At 45.3% G+C, this 21,753-nt stretch overlaps 1 protein-coding gene across 1 annotated transcript; it reads right to left on the bottom strand.

The window, feature by feature from the left end:
- Window positions 1-375: 375 nt before the first annotated feature.
- MRPS18A (mitochondrial ribosomal protein S18A) lies at window positions 376-21,236 on the bottom strand. The gene is made up of 6 exons (XM_032185495.1): window positions 21,086-21,236; window positions 20,822-20,853; window positions 17,731-17,835; window positions 10,984-11,107; window positions 10,213-10,279; window positions 376-1,381 (listed from the first exon to the last, which is right to left on the bottom strand). Exons 1-6 carry the CDS (start codon window positions 21,183-21,185, stop codon window positions 1,237-1,239), a joined length of 573 nt encoding a protein of 190 aa, XP_032041386.1. The 5' UTR covers window positions 21,186-21,236; the 3' UTR covers window positions 376-1,236.
- Between the last annotated feature and the right edge of the window lie 517 nt (window positions 21,237-21,753).

Here is a 21,753-nt window from a genome sequence, read left to right on the forward strand (position 1 = left end):
GACATTATTAACTTCTGCACACAGCAGAAGAAAGAAAAATATTTTTGTTTCTGAAGGGCTCTGGGTTTCAAAGCTTCAAAAAACAAGGATGGTCAGACAGAGATTTTATCTCAGTATAGAATGAAGAGTTTGTTCTGTCTCCCAAAGCCAAAAAATTTTGGCCAGCTTAAGAGACTGAATCTAGGGCTTCCATTTAAACAAAGTGAGACTAAAAAGAATCATTTTAATCTAATTTCATTTCCTGGGTAATATGGGTTTATCCTCATCCTTTGTTCCCGTCAATGCTGACAAGTATTAACTGATGATTCTGATGAAAGGAGTACATTCAGTGTTGATTTGTAGCTCAGATAAGTATCAAGGAAATGGAGCCAATAATGACCCTGATAAATTTAATGAGCTTTTCATATGAGGCCCTTAACTCGCAGTCTTAAGCAGAAGCTGTCAGTGGAAGATGCACACATGTATCGTACAGGGAGAGAAATGGTACCACCTTTTAGTTATAGGATGGAAAACTGTGTGCATCTCTCAGCCTGAAACTTTCCTAGGAAGCAGCCCCATCACTGAAAAGGAAGACTTGTGGTAAATGTATTTGCAAGGAGAAAAAAAAGAGGCCAAGTTGTCAAGAACGTCAGCATTCTGTATTTGCTAGATCCAGGAGGGACGCACAGGCTAGGAATCCTGAAGATGTCATGTAAGACATACACATGCCTGTCTGCCACCGCCCAGACGTTCTGCTGCAAATTATGGACAGTACAGATTATAAAAATATTTCAATTCAGTAGTCATTCATGTCATTTCCATTACTGCTGAAATAACAGTGCTTCAGGAGGCTTTTTCTTCCATCAGTGTCACAGATATAGGAGCCCAAGTAAAGCAAATCTGAGTTGAAACACATTAATGGGCATTAATATTCATTTCTGGGAAAAGAAGGAAACAACCTTTTCCAAACCCAGTAGTAGACTATAACGAAACAGAAACCTTCAGGTCCTTTCTGGCTTTGAGGACAAGTCTTTGCCTCCTGCTTTCTCCAAATCATTCTGAACGCTGAACTCTGCTGGATGTCGTGTCTTCTCCTAGAGAAGCAGACCGAAGCTCATTCACTGGAGACAATACAGGACACTAATGACAGTTTTGGAATTTGGAAATTGGAGATACTGACGAACTTGCAACAAAACAAAACAAAACACCAGAACAGTGTAAAACAGCTGTACTCATTGCCTGTGCCAGTTCTGGACCCTAGTGGTTGAAGTTAAGAGGCTTGTGTGTGTATTTGACATTATCCTTCAGCAAGGGGTGTCCAACTGGCATGGGGACTTTGCACCACTTAGGGCCTCTCGTCCAGATGGGCTTTGCAGATCTGACGGACCAGCGGGTCAGATACCTGTCAAAACAACACAGAGACATTTCAATTTGGGACTGATCACTGAGAAAAGGCTTTGAGTGAAGCAGGGACACACACTCCTCTGTCTGCCTTTGCCTCCCCACGTGCCTCTTCAAGAAAGCAATTACAAATGAGCACAGCACCCTCAAATGGACCACTGAAAATACTGTATGTTTTGGCACTGCTGTACCTCTGTGCTGCACCCATTACCACCTGCTTGACTTCCAGTCTCACGAAACAAATCAGGTGTAATCTCCAGGCTGCTGGTAAGTTGTCCACCAGTAGCTAAAAGTGGAGTGCCTTCATTGCAATTAAGACTGAATCCATCCATCCCCTAGGGGAGGTGTCGTTTCAACAGCTTGCCTCAATAAGGTATACTAATTACAAAGTAATTAGTCTAACAGTGTAAAATAGGCTCTAAAAAGGGACTTGTTTACTTTCAGTGGATAAATGGATATTTCTTCTGCGCGGGATGGGCTTCTGGCCTAGTCCTGCATTTTCATAGGCCCAAATTTACTTTATTATTCTCTGGACAACACTATTCCAGCTTGCTGCTGCAGGAAGCCAGAACCTGAAATTAAGAGGTACTAGAATGGAATTATCATGACTACAAATCTCTGTGAAGAGCAATGTCTGGCAAACAGCCTCTGCGTTTTACCATTTGAAGTTTTAGACTTGGCTTTGCGAACAGGCAGGGGATTTCAGATCCAGAATCAGTTACTGGAAATCTTACCCTGTGGCTGGGTGGCCTGCAGTTTTGTTAGGCTTTAAATCTTTTGCTACCAGTAGAGAGGGAACAGAGGTCCTTAGAGAAAGAGGAGTCTTTTCAGACAATAAAGATCCAAAGTAAAACCCCAGCGTAATCTGCACAAACAATGCTCCAACAAATTAGAATTTGGAACGGCCTGATAAACTTTGTCCAGCGATGTTTGCATGCCTGTGTTGAGTAATCCCATGGTCTTAATGGAACCTCAATCAGTCATCCTCTCCCCAAACAGCTTTGTTACCTTCTATTTGTATCGTGCAACTTTGAGATATTAAGAACTTTGGACAGAGACCACGTAATGCATTTGTTTGAAGGCATTTGGCAGATTCCTGCGAACTACAAAGAAAGCCTGCTAATGCCAGGCAGCCACAAACTATTTAACAGCAGCACGTTTTCCTAGTGCTTTCCTTCCTTAGCAATCCTGAATAACAAACATCGAAAAATGGATCATGTTTGGAGGTCCCTGCCGCTGAAACGGAGGCACTTCCAAAATGTTTGCATTTGCTCTGAGGAGTTTATGATAGTTAAAAGACCTAGAAGCAGCAGGAAGGGTTCAGGAGATGGCATGGAAAAAGGCTCAGTCACTTTTCCTCACACGCATGCGTTAAATTAGTCCCTTTTGACCTTTAATGCTATGCTAGTGCATTAGTGGAATCCCTTACATAACACCACGAGGACAGGAAGTCAGAGAGACTCCTGTCTCTAATTTCAAATGCAAGGGGAGTTCAGAGAGACCAAACACAGGTCCCTACTTGGGAATCTGGCGGAGAACCAACGTAAGGCAGCTTTTTTTGGGAGAACTTGTAAGGGTATTTGACAGACACATAGGGCTAAGTCCTTCTCAAATTTCCCTTACTGTAGGGGGAGGTCTGTAGCACAAGTTTTGATACCGCAAGGCTGCAGTTACAGTGAAGGAGGAAAAAAAACACAAAATAGTTTTAATCCATCGGTGTGCCAAGTGCAGTTCTGATCACGTGTCTGCACGCTTACGGGAAAGTGCTCCCATGATAATAAATGATCTCACTGTGAGAAGTGAATGTGTGAACGCGAGATACACATCAATGCTGTGTGCAGGTTTAGACAGACAGTGGCTTTTTAAGAAATCCCTCTGTTTCTGTGTGGGGGCTGGAAGTGCACACCCCAATTCTGCATAGGAAGGAGGATTTAGTAATGGCCTGATTTGAAAGCTTTTGTTATTTCTCTTTTGAGCAGGTCTAATCCAGCCCTCTGGTCCAGGCTTTTGGCTTCCTTTGGGGACTGCAGGCTGGGGCTTTTCATTGTTAGCTGAAACAGACATTTGGACGCTTTCCCTTCCTGGAGCACATTTGCTTTTAGCACTTTTAATACTTGCTTTGTCCCAAACTCAAACTTGTCCTATTTTGTTTGCTGCCTTTTTTTTTTTTTACCTTGATTCAGCAGTGGCAAAAGCCTGATGCCTGGGAGCACTTGGTCTACCAAGTTCCTTTTCCGTTTTGACTAACTCCAGTTCCTACTGTTTCACAAAACAGATTTGCTTTTCCTGAGAGCAGAAACAACCCACAAAACTCACATATGAGGGCTTCAAAGCCCAGCACACAGGACTTCCCTGTGAATTCTGCTGTTTCGTGAAATTGTACCCTCCTTTTCTAGCCAAGCCACCCAACTTCCCATTATATCCAGCCACCTGGTTTGTCCCCGGGAGCTTTTACAATAACCTACAGATACACACTGGCAGATGGTCTGAATTTTCTCAACCATCCGAGGGTTGTGAGGACAGAGCCTCCATGTGGTTGCCAAATGCAGCTGGTGTGCAGCCTCCTAACCTGTTATCTCAGTACCCAGAGCTCTCCCTCTGCTAAAGGGGGACAGAACTGCCAATCTCAGAGTGGCAACCTGCCCCAGGGCTCTGCTTACCCCCTTGAGTAGGATAGGATCCCAGGGAGCAAGCTGAATTCCTAGACTCCAGCTGCACAAAGGACTAGTTTGGGTAAAGCGTGATGCAAATCCTGGAAACAGCTGTAGGTAGTGCCATTGCAGTCACCTAAAATCTCTGTGGCACATGGAAATCAGTTTGCACAGGTTTTATTCTCCGAGCAGGAGGGCCCCAAAGCCTTCCCGCCCAGAGGCTGCTGCTTAACACCTAGGAATAATGGGCACAGGACTTCCACGTGCTAGGAGAAATTACCCACACATGGGGCAACTGCAGCCCTGCATGCAGCTCAAGCCTGCCGGTGGAGTTCAAGGCTGAACTTCTGAACCCTCAGTGAGCTCTTCCAATCTGGCTCTTGTTTGGATTAAGAGCAGAAGGCAGAGGGCTACAGACTACGCAGGAAGCACTTGATCAAAGTGCTGGCAAAGGCTGCCTCCTCCCTGCCACATCCCTTCCCTTGACACCTCTTGGTTTTGCTCACCTGCAGCAGCTCTGGCTCTTTGCTTTTGAATTCACGTGGTACGCACAGCACAGTTTCCATGCAGATGAGAGAAACCACATGCGGCTGGCGTGAAACACTGATAGCAGTGAAACCAGATTCTGCTCCGAGGGAGGAGAGGTGTCCACAGAGCCTGAGAACTTTGTAATTCACGAGGAGTTCATGTGGAACCTGCCTGTTCCCTAACACACAGCAAATTCTTCAGTTCAGGTGATGGAGGAGAGGTTGACTTGGATGTTACCTGTGCCAATTTCTGTTCTTCCAGTAGGACAGCTGAAAATGGAGTGGCAGCTGAGCACTGAGAATCATGTACTCCATATCTACAAAACCTCTTGCTGACAGAGCAAGGATGACTCAGGAACCCGTGACATCCTTCAGTCCTTTTGGGAAGGGAACAACTACACAGTGTTGTGCTTTAACCAACACTTCGGGCCTGCCAAAAGGAAATGAGTGCTACATTCACATTAAGGGAGCATCTAAATGCTGGCCTGAACTCAGCGACTGTTCTGGACAGTTAGTCCACACTATCCAGGCAGCAAGCTCCATGCTGTAAAAGAAAACCGCTGAGCTGCTCAGGTTTCCACTCCTGAAAGCAAGAAGTCCGACCTGCAACAGTGCTTGACAGCTCCCCAAATGGTTTTGGTGTGTGGCGGCCTGCACGCATGACTCTGGAATCTGGAAGTGGCCTATTGCTCCACACAGCGCTGGAGAAATCCCTGAGAACTTCCTCAGCCTCGTGGGCCAGTGAAAATACTGCGTTGCTACAGCACTTCACTGGAAGACGCCAGGCTGGAGCACAACTGGACTCAGACATAAGAAGTAACTACAGGAAGTTATGAAAGGGAGAACTTAGGCTGGGGTTGAAAGAACAATCCTTGGCTACAAAACAAACTTGCTTGTGGAGTCATCCCTTGGAAACAATGACAGCCCCAGACTGGGCCAAATATGAGAAAGTGAATTGTAGGGAGCAATTCTGCAATGATGGGGTAAACTTCATTGGTTTTCCATGTCCAAGTGCTGCAGACGAACGTTATGAAAGAGAGGAGGAGGACTCAAGAATTTATGGGTGATGTGGGTACTCTGATGGCCACATTTCTGCAGAAGAGCCCATAAGAAGTAAAGCAGTTAAGCAATAACGTTCGTGAGATATTGCTGTCAAAAACAAATCAGGCAGAAAGTGAAAAGACAAAGAACTAAAGTCCAAGAAATGAGGAACACCATGGTTAGTCCCACCTGGATGGTGTCCAAACTGCAAGGGGTAGAACAGAAAGCTGTGGAGTGCTCCCCAGATGAATTCTGACCACAAGCTGTTCTCACTCATCTCCTACCACTCTGACAACCACAACTTGGCTCAGACTAGCATTTCACCTTCATGTTTTACCTTCATCCAATCTTCTCCTCTATGTTACATCATATCCAGGATGCGTGCAAAGCAAATTCTTACCATCGTGCAGAGAAATTGAGGGTGTGTAGGAAAGAAGTTTGTACAACGGAAACAGTAAAACCTCTTCAGAAAATAGAACAGGCTATTTCTGCTTGTAAGCACCAGAAAAAGCACATTCAGGAGGAGCAGAGAAGAGGCAGAGGGGTTTTTGGTGATAAATCCAAACTTCACATCATTAGATCAACTGCAGAACAGCACCCCTGACCCTTGGTAAACGAAGGCAGTTTGCTGACAGTTCCATATGGTGGTGTGGTACTTCTTAATCTCAGCTAGGTGATAGCCAGTGCATCCAGTCACTTTGTATTTGAAGCAGGCTCTCTTAGACAGGGTGAATGTGATGTGGGCCAAATGTTCTGGCCAAGATAGCCACAAGCACAGCCAAGGTACTCCCACAGGTATACATGAATACAGCTCCTCTCAGCCCTTCTTTATGCACTTCCTTAGCACCTCTGCCCAGGAGCCATAAGGCTCTTCCTATGCAGCTGGCTTGTACATCATCTCACGAGCAGATTCCTCAAGAGCAGACCTACTGGCTAATTGGTACTGCTGACTGCTGTGCTATGAAAATAGTCTCGAGCTGGAGAAGCACCTCATTTCAGGGCAGAGACAAAGCAGAAGTGTTTCATCTGTTTGGTTTGTTCCTCCTTCTGCAGCAGATCTCAGCAGTACCAACACAACCCGGAATAAACCTGGCCAAATGGAGCATCAACCATGACTTTGCAGGAGTGGAAAGAAACGAAAGGAATTGCCTATCCAAATGAAGTAATCTGTCAGACTCCAGCCAGGTAGGGATTGCTGCTCTAAGTCTAGAAAGCATCCAGAGAGCATACATCCAGAAATTGGATGCTTAGATCTGTAGTGTAGTAGAGGTGCTGGGCTCTGACTCCTGCATCAAGCTGCGTTCCCCACATTAAATCTCTTTCAATCTCAGGTGGTGTGAGTGAGCGGAATCTGTCCTTAAGGTTACCTTAGGTTTTTGTCTTAGTCCTGTCACTTCACTCATTTCAAAGAGCAATGCTGTCCTTCCGAAGGGCAAAGCTCTTACTATCACGGTCAGAGTGACTACATCCCTGTGCAGTGCTTAGTTCTGCCTGTTTTTTTCACCTTGCACCAGACCTCCTGTTTTAGGAGAGCACAGCAGGAACTACGTGTCTTCTATATACAAAGTTCTCTTCCATGTGCAATGCAAGTCCCTGATATCAAGAGAATAAGGGCAAATGAATGAGGGAGACAGCAGGAACAGAGGACATGATTGGGAATGCACTAAATTCTCACTATGCTGGATATTACTAGCCACCTGCGAGAAGTACCCAGCTCAGTGTGCAGCCCTGATATACTTTTGTCTCAAGTTCTGTTCTGTTTCCTCATGATTACTTTCCTTTGGCCAAGGAGGGACAATGTACAGAGCCCAGCAAGTGACACCTCTTTCATTTCTGCAAGCATCAGTACCAGCAATTAGCAAGCTACAAGGGCAGGTATGCTCCTAAAGTTTTGGCTGGTCAGGGTTTTTTGGAGGGGACAGGGAACAGGAGAGTATCTTTCAACACCACACACAGAGCAGACCCACTGGGGGTCTAAGGAAAAAGCCACAAAAGCAGGCAGATCTGGAGAGCACACAGGCTGCTTAACCTGATGTTAAGGGATACACAGGTGCTGCGTTCCTGTCTTGGAAGAGCTTTAACAAGTAGCCCAGTGTGATCTTATGCAACTGCGTATCATGGGACACCTCAGTTTCTCCTCACTGGTGTTCCCAGGCCTACAGCAGCAGTGGAAAAAAAAAAAAAAAAAAAGCACTGTTACCTCTCTAAACAGAGGTAAAGAAGGCCACAACAGTCAGTACAGCGATCTCAAGCAAAGCCAAAACTCAAGGATTTGGAAAATCCATCATCCAGTTGTGCAGCATAGTGCCTGCTGTGATAGGCTCCCTGCAGATCCTGTTGATCTCTTCATGGACTGACACTTAAAACTGCAGCAGGTCCAAATGCAGTGAAGAAAGAGGCTCAGTTAGGTGGGCAGTCCTGATATTATGCCAGACAGGATTAGAGGAAGTCCTGGTCAAGTCCCCATGGCACTGAACAAGGCAGCTTGTTCCACTTGGAAGTCCCAGCTCAATTCTACCTCTGCCTTCCCCTGCCCTGGCAGCACCACAGGTTGAGCACTTCCCCAGTTACCAGGGACTTACAGAAGGCTTTAGAAACAATTATAGAGGTAAAGAGAACGTAAGACTGGACAACTCAGTTATGTGGGAAGCTTGTGATAAGAATTCTGCCTTAATTCCCCAAGTAAGTGCTGGTTAAATGTCTTCAATGTGTTTAGTCCTCACAGGGTCACCCTGCCCCGGCAGGCTGGAGGATGGAAGCAATTAATGGCTCCTGCTGTAAGTGGTGCCAGCTACAGTTAGTTCCACAGAGCAACACGGAAAAAGCACAGTTAGTGGGGTAGGCAGAGTCACAACTCTCACAGAACCACAGTGGACAAGATTCTGTAAGGAGACAGAGAGCTTTCTCCTGCCAGCAGGCTGAGACGTCAGTGTTGGGGACATTTCAATGCTGTTTCATCTCAACAGCTCTGTTCTCTTTTCCTCAACTGTCTCCACCCCACTCATTACATCTCCTTGCTGGGAGGAGGAAAACATGGGTGGTAGCAATGTAACAGGGAGAGCTTGGATCCTAATCACTAATTATTTAAGGTATCTTAATTTTAGAGATTAAACATAGAACATATCTGGAGGTTTTTCTCACTAAAAACTTATGAAACACTTTGTCAGAGTCAAGGCATTAGATCTGGAGCCCTGGTGCGATTCCAGCAGGACAGAGGATTTACCATTTCCCATCTCAACCTGCTGTGTGAATGTTAGCTAGATAACGTGCTCCACCCCACAGCTGCTAGATAGACGCAGCAACTAAAGAATCTCCAAGACTTCAGATAGAGGAATAACAAAGCTTTCAGAATTGAAGTATTTGATGGCTACAGGGCTGCACCAAATGTACTCCTCTAATTTAGATCTCACTGATCTCAGGGACTTTTCCAATTTCCAAGGGCCTACCTCAAGTCTCCACTGCAGAATGTGGGATCTGAAATGCAGGGGTCTCCAGCTGCCCCGAGCCCTGCAGCCCAAACTCTCCCAGCAACAGCCCCTTGGCCTCTGGTAACCCCATGGCTTGCTAATGCAAGGTTCATAAACCGCTCTGACATCCCCATGGAAACAGAGTGTGAGGCCATAAACAGGGGATTAGCACCTCCTAACGCTGAGCAAAGCGCAGAAGGCACAGCAGCCTTTCAGTTTGTCCACCAAAGGCCAGAGGCCATTCAGTCCTGGGAGGGGGAAGAGAGCGTGTAACACAGGAAGGGCAGGCTGAGGGCGAGTCACCGCCTGCAGTCAGAAAGGGCAAATGGGGATGGGGAAGAGTAGAGCAGTTTTGTGACAGGCCCTTGTTAGCTGCTCAGCCCTCATCTCACTGCTGGTACCCATCCTGAGCACACCCTTCTGCCCTAATTGCAGCTGGGGGGCAGGCACTGAAAGGCTGGGAGAGAAGGGGCTGTTTATTTTGGAGATGAGAGGGCTCAGCGCGGGTCTTATCAATGCTTATAAATACTTGAAGGGAAAGTGTAAAGACAACAAAGCCAGACTCTTCTCAGTGGTACCCAGCAACAGGACAGGAGGCACCAGGCACAAATGGAAACAAATTTTGTCTGAATGCAAGAAGGCACCTTATGACTGTGAGAGTGGTTGAACTCTGGAACAAGCTGCCCAGAGAAACTGAAAGGTTCATCCTTGGGGATATTCAAAATCTGACTGGATGCAGCCCTGGATAACCAGCTCTCGGTGACCCTGCTTTAGCAGGAGGTGTGGACGAGACTGTCTCCAGAGGAGCTTCCACCCTCTACTCTGTGATGCTGTGACTCCAGTTCTGTGGCATCCTTCCGTGACTGCCCTACTAAATATTAGTGAACAGGAGGCCAGTGCAGCTGGGAAAGGGTGAGCAGACCAACACTGGCAGTTCTCATCCTGTGGGGATGGTCTGGATGAGATGCAGTTTGTCCTTAAAGACTAACAGGAGTTATGACAGATACTGTTTCTCTGACATGCTGTGAGTACTTTTTATGAAACCTGTTGCCCGAGGCATGTTCTACCCAGTTATAAGGAACTGGGTTTCCTCTTCCAATCTATTCCTTAAAAAAAAAAAAAGGACAGAAAGATAAGACTACTCACCTGTTGAGCTTGGGTTTCTTGGGAATATGCCCTTCAGGAAGTCGAGGCCTGTGGTTTGGCAACAAACCTGAGACAGAACAAGAAAGGCGTGAGAATATTTTGCAGTCCCTCCTTGCCTCTGTATCACCCAGAAGTTACATTACACCTCATAAGCCCGGCAACCCAGGATCCCTACTGCTAAAACATGACTAAAGCACAAAGGGTATTTGTTCTTTCTTTAGCCATTGCTGAGCCTGCACCCTAGCCAGAGAGAAATTGGGAGGTTCTGCTGGATACACTCTTTGAGAAGGAACACACACAGCAGACCCAGCTGCTTGAGGCTTTGGAGGGGACATAGGGCAGGGGTGCCCAATCAGATTCCATCTACAGGGTGAAAAATCTATTAAAATTCTCAGTCCACTTAACTTGGATACATCTCACGTACCAAAGACCAGCACAATAGACAGATTGCATCAACTAGGACCCACTTCCAGGTCAAAACAGAGATCTTCACAATGCAGACGGTCGACAGGTGCATTAATGGGGTCAGGGTCATGCTTATGCTAGAGCAAGTCACTTCAGAAGCTGGTATTTAATCATTAGGAGCACAGCTACAGTCTGTGCCACTTCCCACATCCTTCCACAATGGCAGATTCCATCATCCTGTCCCAGCACTTGGTGCACAACGGCTTTGCTGGGTGACTGGCCAAGGAAACCTTACAGAGTTATACCCACAGGGTGGGAGACCCCTCTCATGGGGCTGTCTGGGTGTTGTCTGAGGGGGCCAGGTACCTGCACGGTGAGCCATCTGCACGCAGACCGCAATCTTCCTGTGCTCCTCCAAACAGAGGCCCGTGATCCGCCGTGGCAGCATCCCTCCATCAGAACGGATAAACTGGCTCAAGAGCAGGACATCCTGAGGGAGGAAAAGAGGGCAGGGCCGTCAGCGCTACGGCTACGTTAACTGCTGTCCCTCTGAGGTGTTGTGCTGGTCCTCACGCTGCGCGCAGAGCTCAGTACAGAGCAGGACAAGGATGACTTCCTACACTTTTGGCTGCAGATGGACAGCAAGCGACTTTTGCTTGCCATCGCTCTGCCTGCCAGCTTAGCTCAGTGAGGTTACTAAGCTTTCCCCTGACTTCACTAGTGTAAACACATGATGTCAGCTCCGATCCTTGCTCCTCTGCTGTCACTTGCTCCAAGATTCTAGCTAAGACAATGTGTCCTAGGTACACTGAGGCACAGTTACACAAGACCTGCAGATGGACGGTGTTTACACAACTTGAGATCCCCTCACAGCTGCTATCCTAAAGGTCACAGATACGTTAGATCACCCCTGGCCCTTTCATTGTTCCCTCAGAGCAGGGTTGTTCCCTGCTACCTATCCCTCCAGCTTTCATCTGGTTTCCCATGGTGGAACTTCCCTCACGTCTCTCTGGAAAGGCAGAGAGCAGGGCAGCCTTCCAAGAGCTTGCACGAAGAAGCTTGTTGTGAAAAGAGAACGTGCGCCGATAGGAAAGACCTAAGAGAATAAATCCCTGCTCCCAGCCTTTCGACTGTGCGTGCCTTAGGCAGGGCTGCTGAAGCCCTGCTGGATGCAAGGAGCGCTCAGAGCACGCCGAGGGTTCGGCTGGGATTCAAGGATCATTTAGCTTACACTGCTGTTGACCTTTCCAATTAAGTACTCTAGAAATCTAAAGCGCTTTTAATAAAAACAAAATTAAAGGGAACTGTAGGATCAGATAGTATCATAAGTCTGCCCTGACAAATTATTAAACACAGCACAAGTGTCCCATTAACTGCACGTTGTAAACCGGCCCCGTATTCAGCCACAGCTCACCATTTCCACACACACCACCGCTGCCAGAGCACCCTCAAGCCAACACAGGCAGGTCTTGACACACTGACGTCTCTGTAAGTTGGCCCAAAGGGCTTTTGGGGCCTCTGTGCTGGGTTCTCCCCCCATCTGTTGACAGACTTGTTGCTGGTTGAGAGTTTACTTCTCCACTGCTGTTGTAAACATTGTCATAGTTGAGGTAGCTGGAGCGTGCAGAGGCTGCTCTCTGGCTGGAAGGGACGTGCCAGCAGGCACCCCGACAGAAAAGGGAATTCAGATCAGGTATGTCAGCACTTTGTACCCCTCTGTCCAGGGCAACAGGCAGGAACAAAGAGCACTTGTTGCTTTTTGTGATGGGTGACCCTGATTGCCTGCTGATCACAGACCTCCTCCTACCCCATATCTATTCCATTTTCCATAACAAATTCCATAAAGAGCTCCCTGGAGCACTCCTACCTTCATTTACTGCCCTTGCAAAGACAGACAATCAAGTGGACTAACATTCAGAACACACAGCCACCTAGGATTTATAAATCCATCCCCACTGCAGGAGACCAGCTCAGCTTTGAGGTGGGCTGTTGGAATCCAGCATGGCTTTCTGGTAATGACCTGCTCTGACAGATGCTGCCATACAACTGCTGCAGTCAAAAATTTAGAGTTTTTTTTCTCTCCAATCCCACCCTCACCACTATGATCATGAAAAACAAAATTTCCCTCTTCCCTTATCTGGCTTGCTTTCTACCAGTTAATGCATTCAGGCTTATTTTCAGATTTGTCTCTTTGAAAGAGCAGCAGGTTAGGTAACTCCATGCTAATGAAGAACGACTTACAACCACCACGCAGTGATGCTGTATCCAAAGAACAAGAATAGCACAGTTGAGCAACTAGCAGGAAGCTCCCAAGAGGCCATCTGTGGGTAAAAAAGAAGCAAAGTGTCCTCAGCCCAGCCAGCGCATGACCTTGCCAATGAGAACAGTAACCAAGGGACCGTTTGGTGCCAGCTGCGTTGGTGGAAACTGGACAGAGGCCAGCCAAACAGTCCAAGGGCACTGACTTTCGGCCACTCCTGAAATGCACTGGATTGGATCCAGGAAGCCTAAGCAAGCCTCCATCCCGTTTTTTCCATCTTCTGCAGCCATCCCGTTCTCCAAATCACCAACACCTCGACTTGCCATTTAGCCCAAACACACAAACATATCACTTCCCTCAGTGAGAAAGGGCTGTTCAGCTCCAAGTGCCTCGAAAGAGAAGAGCTTCCTACACCCTTCTACTAGCCTGCTGTAGTGCTCTGTGGGGAAGGAGGAGAAGGGAGCTGATGGCAAGTTTGAAGCTGTTCCAGTCACTGCAGCCGTGAAAGCCTGAGTAGGCCACAGCTCTCCCGAAGGGTGTGTGTGGTCCGAGCACTCTCTCCTATTACCACCACGCCTCTTGGAGTCACAGGGCTGTTATCAAGTGTTTCCACACAAAGGTGGGTGGCAGGAAGCAAAAGCAGATAGTCTTTTTCTTCCTCTGGAAAAAAAGGGAAAAACCCATTCTCTGTTATTATCTTTGACAAACAGCATGTCTCCAGCTGACCAACTTCCCTGTGTGGCAGTCGTATCCCAAGTGAAATCATTTATGTCCCTGCCGCTGCAGTTCCAAGCTACATTCACGCCATTTGGCTTAAAATGCTGCCATTTTAAGGAGATTTGTCCATTTCAGAAGATCCCCGCAGCGTCCTCGTGCAGATGCATCTTACCGCAGGGAGCAAGCAGACAGGTACAGCCAACTTTACGGGGCAGCTGCGGAGGGAAGCGAACAAGCATGTAGAGGAATCAAAGGAAAAAAATACGTCTGGCAAGTCCTCGTGGTGCCGTCATGTTCCATGAAATTCACATTCTGTGCTAGTGGACAGCCAAGCCTGTAACTACAGATTTGCTTTAATCACTGGACAGCTCCCATGAGGCTGGACCCAGATTCCCACCCCTGTAATCTGCAGCATTTGATGAAAACAGCTTGGATTGAATTAATCTAGGGCTAACAGGCAAAGATTGCAGTTTGGTTTCCCCTCATTGCAGCCAAAGCAAGATGACATATTTACTGCCTGCTCAGGCTAATGATGTTTGAAGTGGTTAAGGGGGGAGAAGGAAAAACAAGTTTAGCCTTCACCTTTAAAAGGTCTGGATAAACTAGCTAAACAAAACACTACGTATAACACATTGCTGTGAATGGATGGCAACTGAAAGGCAGAGGCATCTCTGCATTTCAATATCCGCAGACCATTTGGAAAGCAAGAACCTTGACTGGCTACATGCAATTCATTAAAAGCTTCATTTATCACAATGAGAGTTCTGTCTGTGTAGCCAAATTACTATGGGGCCGTGGACAAGCCTGCCTGTCATGATTTCCAGTTACACAAGAACGTATTTCCTCCTTTAACCCTTACTCCTGGGAGCTGTACGCCATTCTCTAGGCATTTTGTAAGAGGATTGCAGGTTCCAACCCAGTTGCCTCCTGACAGTGATGAAAATCAATTTTTTAAACCTCCGATGGCTGTGAAAAATCAAGAGAGATCTGGGATTCAGTGGCCAGACATACCCAGATGACAAACAGCGGGCATTTGTACCTCGGGCTCCTTTATCCTGAGCCTCGGTGCAGACTAAGGACTGAACTGGCAGTTCTGACTGCAGCCCTCCACACCACAGCTGAGGCAGGTTGTTATCACGACCCGTGAGCGCTCACAATGCCTGTTTGGTTGATTAATAACTTCAGAGCCATTGGTCCCCCGGTTCCCTGACAGCTAAAGTAACTCATTATGCTACTACTTTAGACTGTGCTAGTTGCCCATGACAAAAGGGAAGTCCTATGAGGTCATATTACTCAGCTCCCTCGGGGGCTAATTCAACACTTCCCTTTTCATAGGGCCTTATTCAGTCCAATTACAAGCATCCCAAGCAAAAAAAAAAAAAAAAAAAAAAAAAAAAAAAAAAAAAAAAAAAAAGCTCACACTTTCCCTTCTGTGCAACCGCCTGAGCTCAGCTTATCAAGCTCAAAGAAACCCCTGTGATCCACCTATTCTGATCCCGCACTGAGCAGGGGTCATAGGTTATGCTGTATGAACTAGCCTGTACCTTTAAAATAGCTGGTCTTGATTTACAGTCTTTTAGGACAATTCAGCCACCAGTGAGTAAATTGTCTAATTAAACACTTTAATAAACCGTTTAATGACCCACACAGTTAAATGCCTGCATTTTATTATTTGAGCATTTCAAGATCCTGCTAGTCATCACTGCTGCAGCAAAGAAAAACAGCTGAGAGCTTTTGTGCAGAAAAGGGGGGATTTCATTCCCCTTAACATTTAAAAGCCTATAAATCCACAACTGGCATTAAAACACATAATGGACTTATTCAAGCAGAAGAGGTGATCTACTCCAGAGCTGAAATTTCTCCTAGCTCTCATCAACCCCATGGAGGAACAGTTCTAAAAACTGAGGCAGGAACCTTCTACAACTGATACGCTAATTCACACTGCTCTCTTTAGCTTTCTGTCCAGACTCTCCTCAGCCCTGCAGCAGGCATACTGGATATATATTCCCAGATACACTTGCATTCAAAAACTACCCAACAGCCAGGATGGACATGTGCCAAGGCTCCCTAAATTGTTGGGAACAATCTCAGCAACGATTCTCAAGACCCTGGCTGCAGGATCTCTCCTCACATTTGGTTTGCTCCTGCCTCCACACTGACAACTAGAAATCAGAATCCGAGAATCAACTAGCTTCAACATGGAAGAAAATGTTGAATCTTAGTTCACAGTACAAACACATTTAACACTCAACCTTCACGTTGTCCTCCGGGACCAACAGCCTACTTCTAATCCGGGAACTCTGGCCCTGCAGCACCACATTATCTAAAATCATTTTGTTTCTCATTGGCCCAGTTATCTCTTTGTGCAACTGAGTCCTCTACCACAGACAGCAGAAGAAAATAAATCTTATTAACTTTCAAGATGACTCATCTCATCCCTGAGTATCAGTTTATAGTTTCTATGAAGTTCCTAGTGGGTGACTCATGGAATGCTCTCTGAAAATCTGTAGAGCGAGGCAGTTTAATGATGCTGTTGACTCCACGCATTTAGAAGTTATGTGACTCTAAATTAACCTTAGAAAACTATTTTCCAGTGAGATTGGCTTACTTTGAATACAGTGGCGTTCAGCAACCATGAAGTGTGTCTTGCAAGAAATCCCTGCATTCAAAGATGAACACCACAAAATGAGTCTGATCTGCTTTTGTAGTGCTTTCCATACCTTAATGGTATCTGGCATTTCTCCTTACTTACTCTCACCTGCAAATTCAGAATATTTTAGCTTGCCCAGATTGTTGTGAAACCACACCAGAGAACACAAAACACTTTGCCCTGACATTTATTTCACTGTTTAATACCAAATCCAGCCCTATTTGGAATCATTAGCAACACCCAAATCCTAGACAACATCATTCCTGCAACACAGACTGACAGATACCAATCTGCCATTTCATTTATATCTCACATCATTTCACCCACCTGAAGTAATTGTATTTTATCTGGCACTGTTTCTGTCCTTCAAAACTCATGAGTCATAACTGGTCCTGTCCTAATCACTTGTTAGGTTTTACCCCTAATCAATACCATTCTACTTGGCATTTGCAGCATTTCTTTTACCAAGTAGTAGCCATCTGCATCATTCTCTTGCCCCTCTCAGTTGTGATTGGTGATTCCATAGGATTTTTTCTACACTTACAAAAAATCCTGCAAAAGTCAAGTTATTTGTTAGTTAATTCCGCTAAGATCTTGGCACTACACACAATCCAGGCCTGCTGGTCTGTACCTAATTCAGTGCTTAAGTCTGTACCTGTTTTTTTTTTTCCCGTTGCTTTATAGTAGTCATTTGCAAGACTGCAATCCAGCATTGGGATTTTAGCTTACACTGGGGTACTTAGGTCTTTTATAAACTATGTTTGAATGACCTCTTCTTGTGAAACTACGTTCTGCATCCTCTACCTCATACTCTTTATTCTAAGATGTTTTTGAGCGTCGTGCTTTTTTTTAAAGCATTTCATAATTTCCCTGCCATCTTCCACATTTAGTGTCAATCATACTCTCGTTAGTTAATAAACACCTCATCAGCATTTCCTGCTAAAGGCGTCAATCAACTATTTTTTCCTGTTGCTAAGGTGAAAGGAAGAAAGCATGTATGCTCTCTGCCGTATCCATCAAGAGCTTCAAAAGGTACGCAGAACGGTTACTACTTCAGTGAACAATGACCTGAAAAAAACCTGCAGTGCTTAAAGATACAAGTCTAGTCAAGATCTAGTCAAGTCTTTTGGTTTCTCTAGAGTTACAGCAGGCCTGAATCTGTTGACTAAATATCGCATTTCAGTTCTGTTCTCTTAAAAGCGCAATGTTGAAGGGCATTTAGGCACATTACAGAGATATGGCCTTCTCAGATCAGACTCCAAACCTCCTATTTGATATAAACAAATCCTTTTTCCAAGAAATACCATCAATCAAGGCAAACAATCACTATATAGGAAGCTCTTGTTATACCCAATAGAAGCAGAGATGGAGTTACCTATCTTTACTGTACCTGGCAAAAGAAGAAAGGATCAGGTTGTGCAGTAGGCTAGACACGAGAGCAGTATTTATCTATGAAGGAGCATTACACTGTCCTCATTAAGCTTACCACGTAATCATACTTATGCTTCAGGTTCCAGCGACAGATGGGACACTGGCCAGAGGGGTTAGGAGGAGTTGGTGCTGCAGCATCCTCTACAATTTTCCCTTCAATCTAGGAAAAAATTCGAAGGATACAATGGTCAAGCAAAGATTGCATAATCCATACCTCTACCTTCACCTGTGATTTGAGAAAAATCTATCACTAAGACCACAACACATTGACAATTACTGCACAGATATAAGAGGCACAGGACCTGCATTATACAACTCACTCTTTTATAGATCAATAAATCAAGCACTTTGGGGAAAATAAGTAATCCGAAGAGCAAAGAGAACCATTTGATAAATTCTTGCATATATTTAACTAAGAACAAGTTCAGATTTAATGTGAAATTCTCATATTTGCCTGAATTCCATTAATTGCAGCGTTCCTTTGAACTACCGTGCCTTGTATTTGCAGTGATCCTTTAGCCAAAAGCCTTAAAACACATTTTTGCTGGGAACATGAGAATGTCACAGAAGAGCAGATGCATGCTGTGGGCCAAAGTATGCAGATGTTTACTAGACTATAAGCCAACACCAAGGAAAATTCTGAGCAGAAGTCAGACTGAAAGAAAGGACTGTTAGAAGATGTCTGCTCTGTGTGTGTGTACACATATATATATTTAAAATACACCAATATTTTTTTCTAGTTTAATTCCCTGAACAATCCCTTTGGGAAATCATTTTACAATCTTTTCTCCATCACTACAGAGTGGTGAATCTAACACTCGACTTTTCTCAAAAGTATCATGCAAAGAAGTCTAGAAGGCGTGTGTGGGAGGAACCTGAGAAATTTGTTTTCGAGGCATAGGTATTTTAGGAACACGAAGTCTATATAAGTGTGCGCTTGTCTTTTTTGAGGACTTATGAATAGAAGCAAGAGCTCTCTCAACTTGCAGCTGAATGGAGATGAAAAGACAATAAAACTAAGCAAGTTTTTCTTCAAAAACATTTTGGAAGCCTTGTCTGGTCAAATTAAAATTAAAACCATTTGGAACACCAACCGTTAGGCTCAAATAGTTCAAACACCAGAGAGTTTATGAAGAAATCCTGGGTATCTAATTAAATTCTCCAACACTGTGAAGGAATGCAATGCTATTTTTAATAAAAAAGCTGAAAATCCTGGGAAGAAAACAGCATGACGTGTTCTCTAAGTTTGTATGGGACACTGACATCCAGCTGAAGTGTCAGAAACAGCTCATACCATGTGTCTTTCTTGCCTAGTGATGGCAAACATAACTTAGCTGTACTTGAAAATCTGTACCTCAAAGAGAGGGAATGCTGTCAATTTTTAAGTAAGATCCCTTCCTCTACAAGTAGGACAGCCAGTTTTACAAAAATAAAAAAAGTAATTATGAATATAAAATACAGGCCAGTATCTACTCTTCTACTCATTAGTAAAATTATTTTTAGGGAAGTCAGCCTATCTGGTTCCTTCAGGGTCCTGATTCCTGCCAGTCTGGCTTCAAACCATACTTTGACCTTAATTTAATCTTGAAAACGAGTGAAGAATCAGAATACTATATCAGTATCATTTTTTCTTGAGATAAATTTCAGCATACACGTTTTGGTAATTACTTCCCAACTACTACGGATTCTCACATTAACCCACCCAGTTATTTTTCTGTTAGAGAACTAAGAGGGAGTATAGATGCTTGACATTCTCAGCATGCTGATAAAACCCAGATTTCTTTGAGATTCATTCATCTGGTTCATGTTGAACACTTCCTTCAATATTAATAAAAGACATGAATACATAGAAAGATGAGCACAGAGAGATGGATTCAGAAAAGTCAGACATTGAGTTGGTACAATAAATGAAATAACCAGGGGATATACTGAGAAATGTAACAAATGGTATAGGTTGACCAGCTAAAGGGCTGAGTATCATTTTTGAGTATGGATGGATCCTAGGTTGATGCTAGAATATTATACAATTTAAATATCCAAGTCTTCCTTATATTTCTACATTGGACATTGCTCCATTCAAGTCTCAAACCCAAATACAACAAGGAAACTCACTTTCAAAGGCATTAAAGTCTCTTCCCTCCCTAATATTTATTTTAAAATAGATTAAGGCGTAGTGCATTGTTTTCTAGTTATTCCCCAATGATTCCTGCTCTACTCTTCCAACGGTATTTAAACACTTCAAAATATCTCTACCGCCTGCCTCTAGATAGATTCCTACTAGCACGCATACTGCGAGCAAAACAATAACATTTTACCACCCCCTCCAGTAACTTCTGTGCCTCTTCTTCAAAAGAATACTTCTCTTGATGACATGCAACAGATCAGATGGTGTTAATCAAGCAAATTCCAATCCTATTGCTTTGGTCTTTTCCTTTCTGTTTTACAGCGTAGCTGAGAAAAAATGCTGTTCTTTATCAGAAAACTCAACACTGAGGTTTTCTCTTCAGAAGCAGTACTCTTTGAGTATTTGGCATCTTCTCTTTGACAATACCTCCTTCACCTTTTTTTTTATTACTGAATATGTTATGAAATGCAATCTTCGCATCACTAACAGTCACTAAGGCTCTGATTATCAAACATGAAGCACGTCAAAGCCAAGCCACATGTGTGGTACACGACAACCCTGTGCTTGCACACCGGGGAAACTTCCTTTGTGTCTACTCACACTAATCATGGGGCTGAGTTCATGTCAAATGTCACTTTAAAAAAAAAAAAAGGGGGGGAATGAAGCAGAAGAATTGCCTTTTGCATTTCAGCTACTCAACACCTGTACTGTGGGCTTCCAATTTTACAGGGATGTGACAACACCACAGGTTTGTTGTTCATGGGTGATGCTGCCTGGAGCCCTTCGTCCCCTCACCAGCACCAGGGTGCTGAGACCCTGACCTTCTCTGGCCAAACCATCTACCTCATGTACCCACGCTAGTAACACTCCTACCTTTGCTTTGCCTTTGTACCCTGTGATGTTTTTTGGGCAGTAAACCAACCCTTTCACCACCCCTTTTGGGAGCCACCAGGCGACTCTGAAAAGGGGAGACGCAACAGCACGGGCTGCTACTGAGCAAAATATGGGGACAGAGACTTACTGTGGTCGTGTTGCCTTCAGTCACCTCCACGACTGCACAGACAAAAAAAATGAAAACAAAAAAAAGTCAGGAGAACAAAATAATAGAGTGACACTAGTTCAGCAAAAAATAACCTTTTTTTTTGGGGGGGGGGAAAGGGGTGGTGAAACAGAGCGAACGCTACCGTTTCCCCCAACCGCAGCGAGGCAACGGGGCGAGGGGCAGCCCGGGAGCCTCTCCGCGGTCCCCCCGGTGCCCGTGGCCCGGGACCGGCCCCGGACTCACCCTCCCGGAGGGCTCGGGCCGGCGGCGGGGCCCAGCCGCGCCCCCAGAGCCCGGCAAAGAGCCGCCTCAGCCCCCCGCGCAGCAGGCTGGGGGCCGCCATCTTGTCGTCGCCCTGCTTGCCGTCACTCCCGCTTCCGCCGGGGGGAAGGCGGGCTCCGCGCCGCCATTTTGAGGCGCGGCTGGGCCCGCCCCTATCACCTGAGGGGCGGGCGGGGGGGCGGGCAGAGGGAGGTTACTGTTAGCCTGCCCAGCATATTCTCCTTTTCTTTTTAAATTTATTTATTTATTTATTTTTTTTTTTTTTCACAGCCTTTTCCACCTCGAGGTGGAGGTGAATCTAAAGGTGGCGTTGGCAATGTGTTACATAGGCTTGAACAATGCTCCTTCCACAGCTCCTGAGTCTCTCCTGGCTCTCTGTGAGAGGAAGGACAAGGGCTGGTTTATGGTTTATTTATGTTGTTTATGGTGATCTGTAACTCAGGTGAAGGTTTGAAGCACCATATTGTCAGGCTGAAAACTTACTTGTGATACAAGTAGCCCAGTTTAGATGCTTTCCGTTTTTGGATGAGTATCGCTTGCCTTTGGCAGGTCTTGGGCAGCTTGTAGCCCGCTGCTGAGAAAGTACTGTCCCCATCATCTTTCTTAGCATGTGTCCATCTCCGAGCTTC

The sequence above is a fragment of the Aythya fuligula genome, chromosome 3 (assembly GCF_009819795.1).
Source record: "Aythya fuligula isolate bAytFul2 chromosome 3, bAytFul2.pri, whole genome shotgun sequence".
NCBI classification, from domain to species: domain Eukaryota; kingdom Metazoa; phylum Chordata; class Aves; order Anseriformes; family Anatidae; genus Aythya; species Aythya fuligula.

Excerpts from the sequence above, each read along its gene's own strand:
- MRPS18A (XM_032185495.1), bottom strand. The coding sequence starts at position 21,185 with ATGGCGGCCCCCAGCCTGCTGCGCGGGGGGCTGAGGCGGCTCTTTGCC. Across the intron at positions 17,836-20,821 it reads CTGAAGGCAACACGACCACA|ATTGAAGGGAAAATTGTAGA; the intron begins GTAAGTCTCTGT and ends ATTTTTTCCTAG. Across the intron at positions 1,382-10,212 it reads AAGAAACCCAAGCTCAACAG|GTATCTGACCCGCTGGTCCG; the intron begins GTGAGTAGTCTT and ends TTGTTTTGACAG.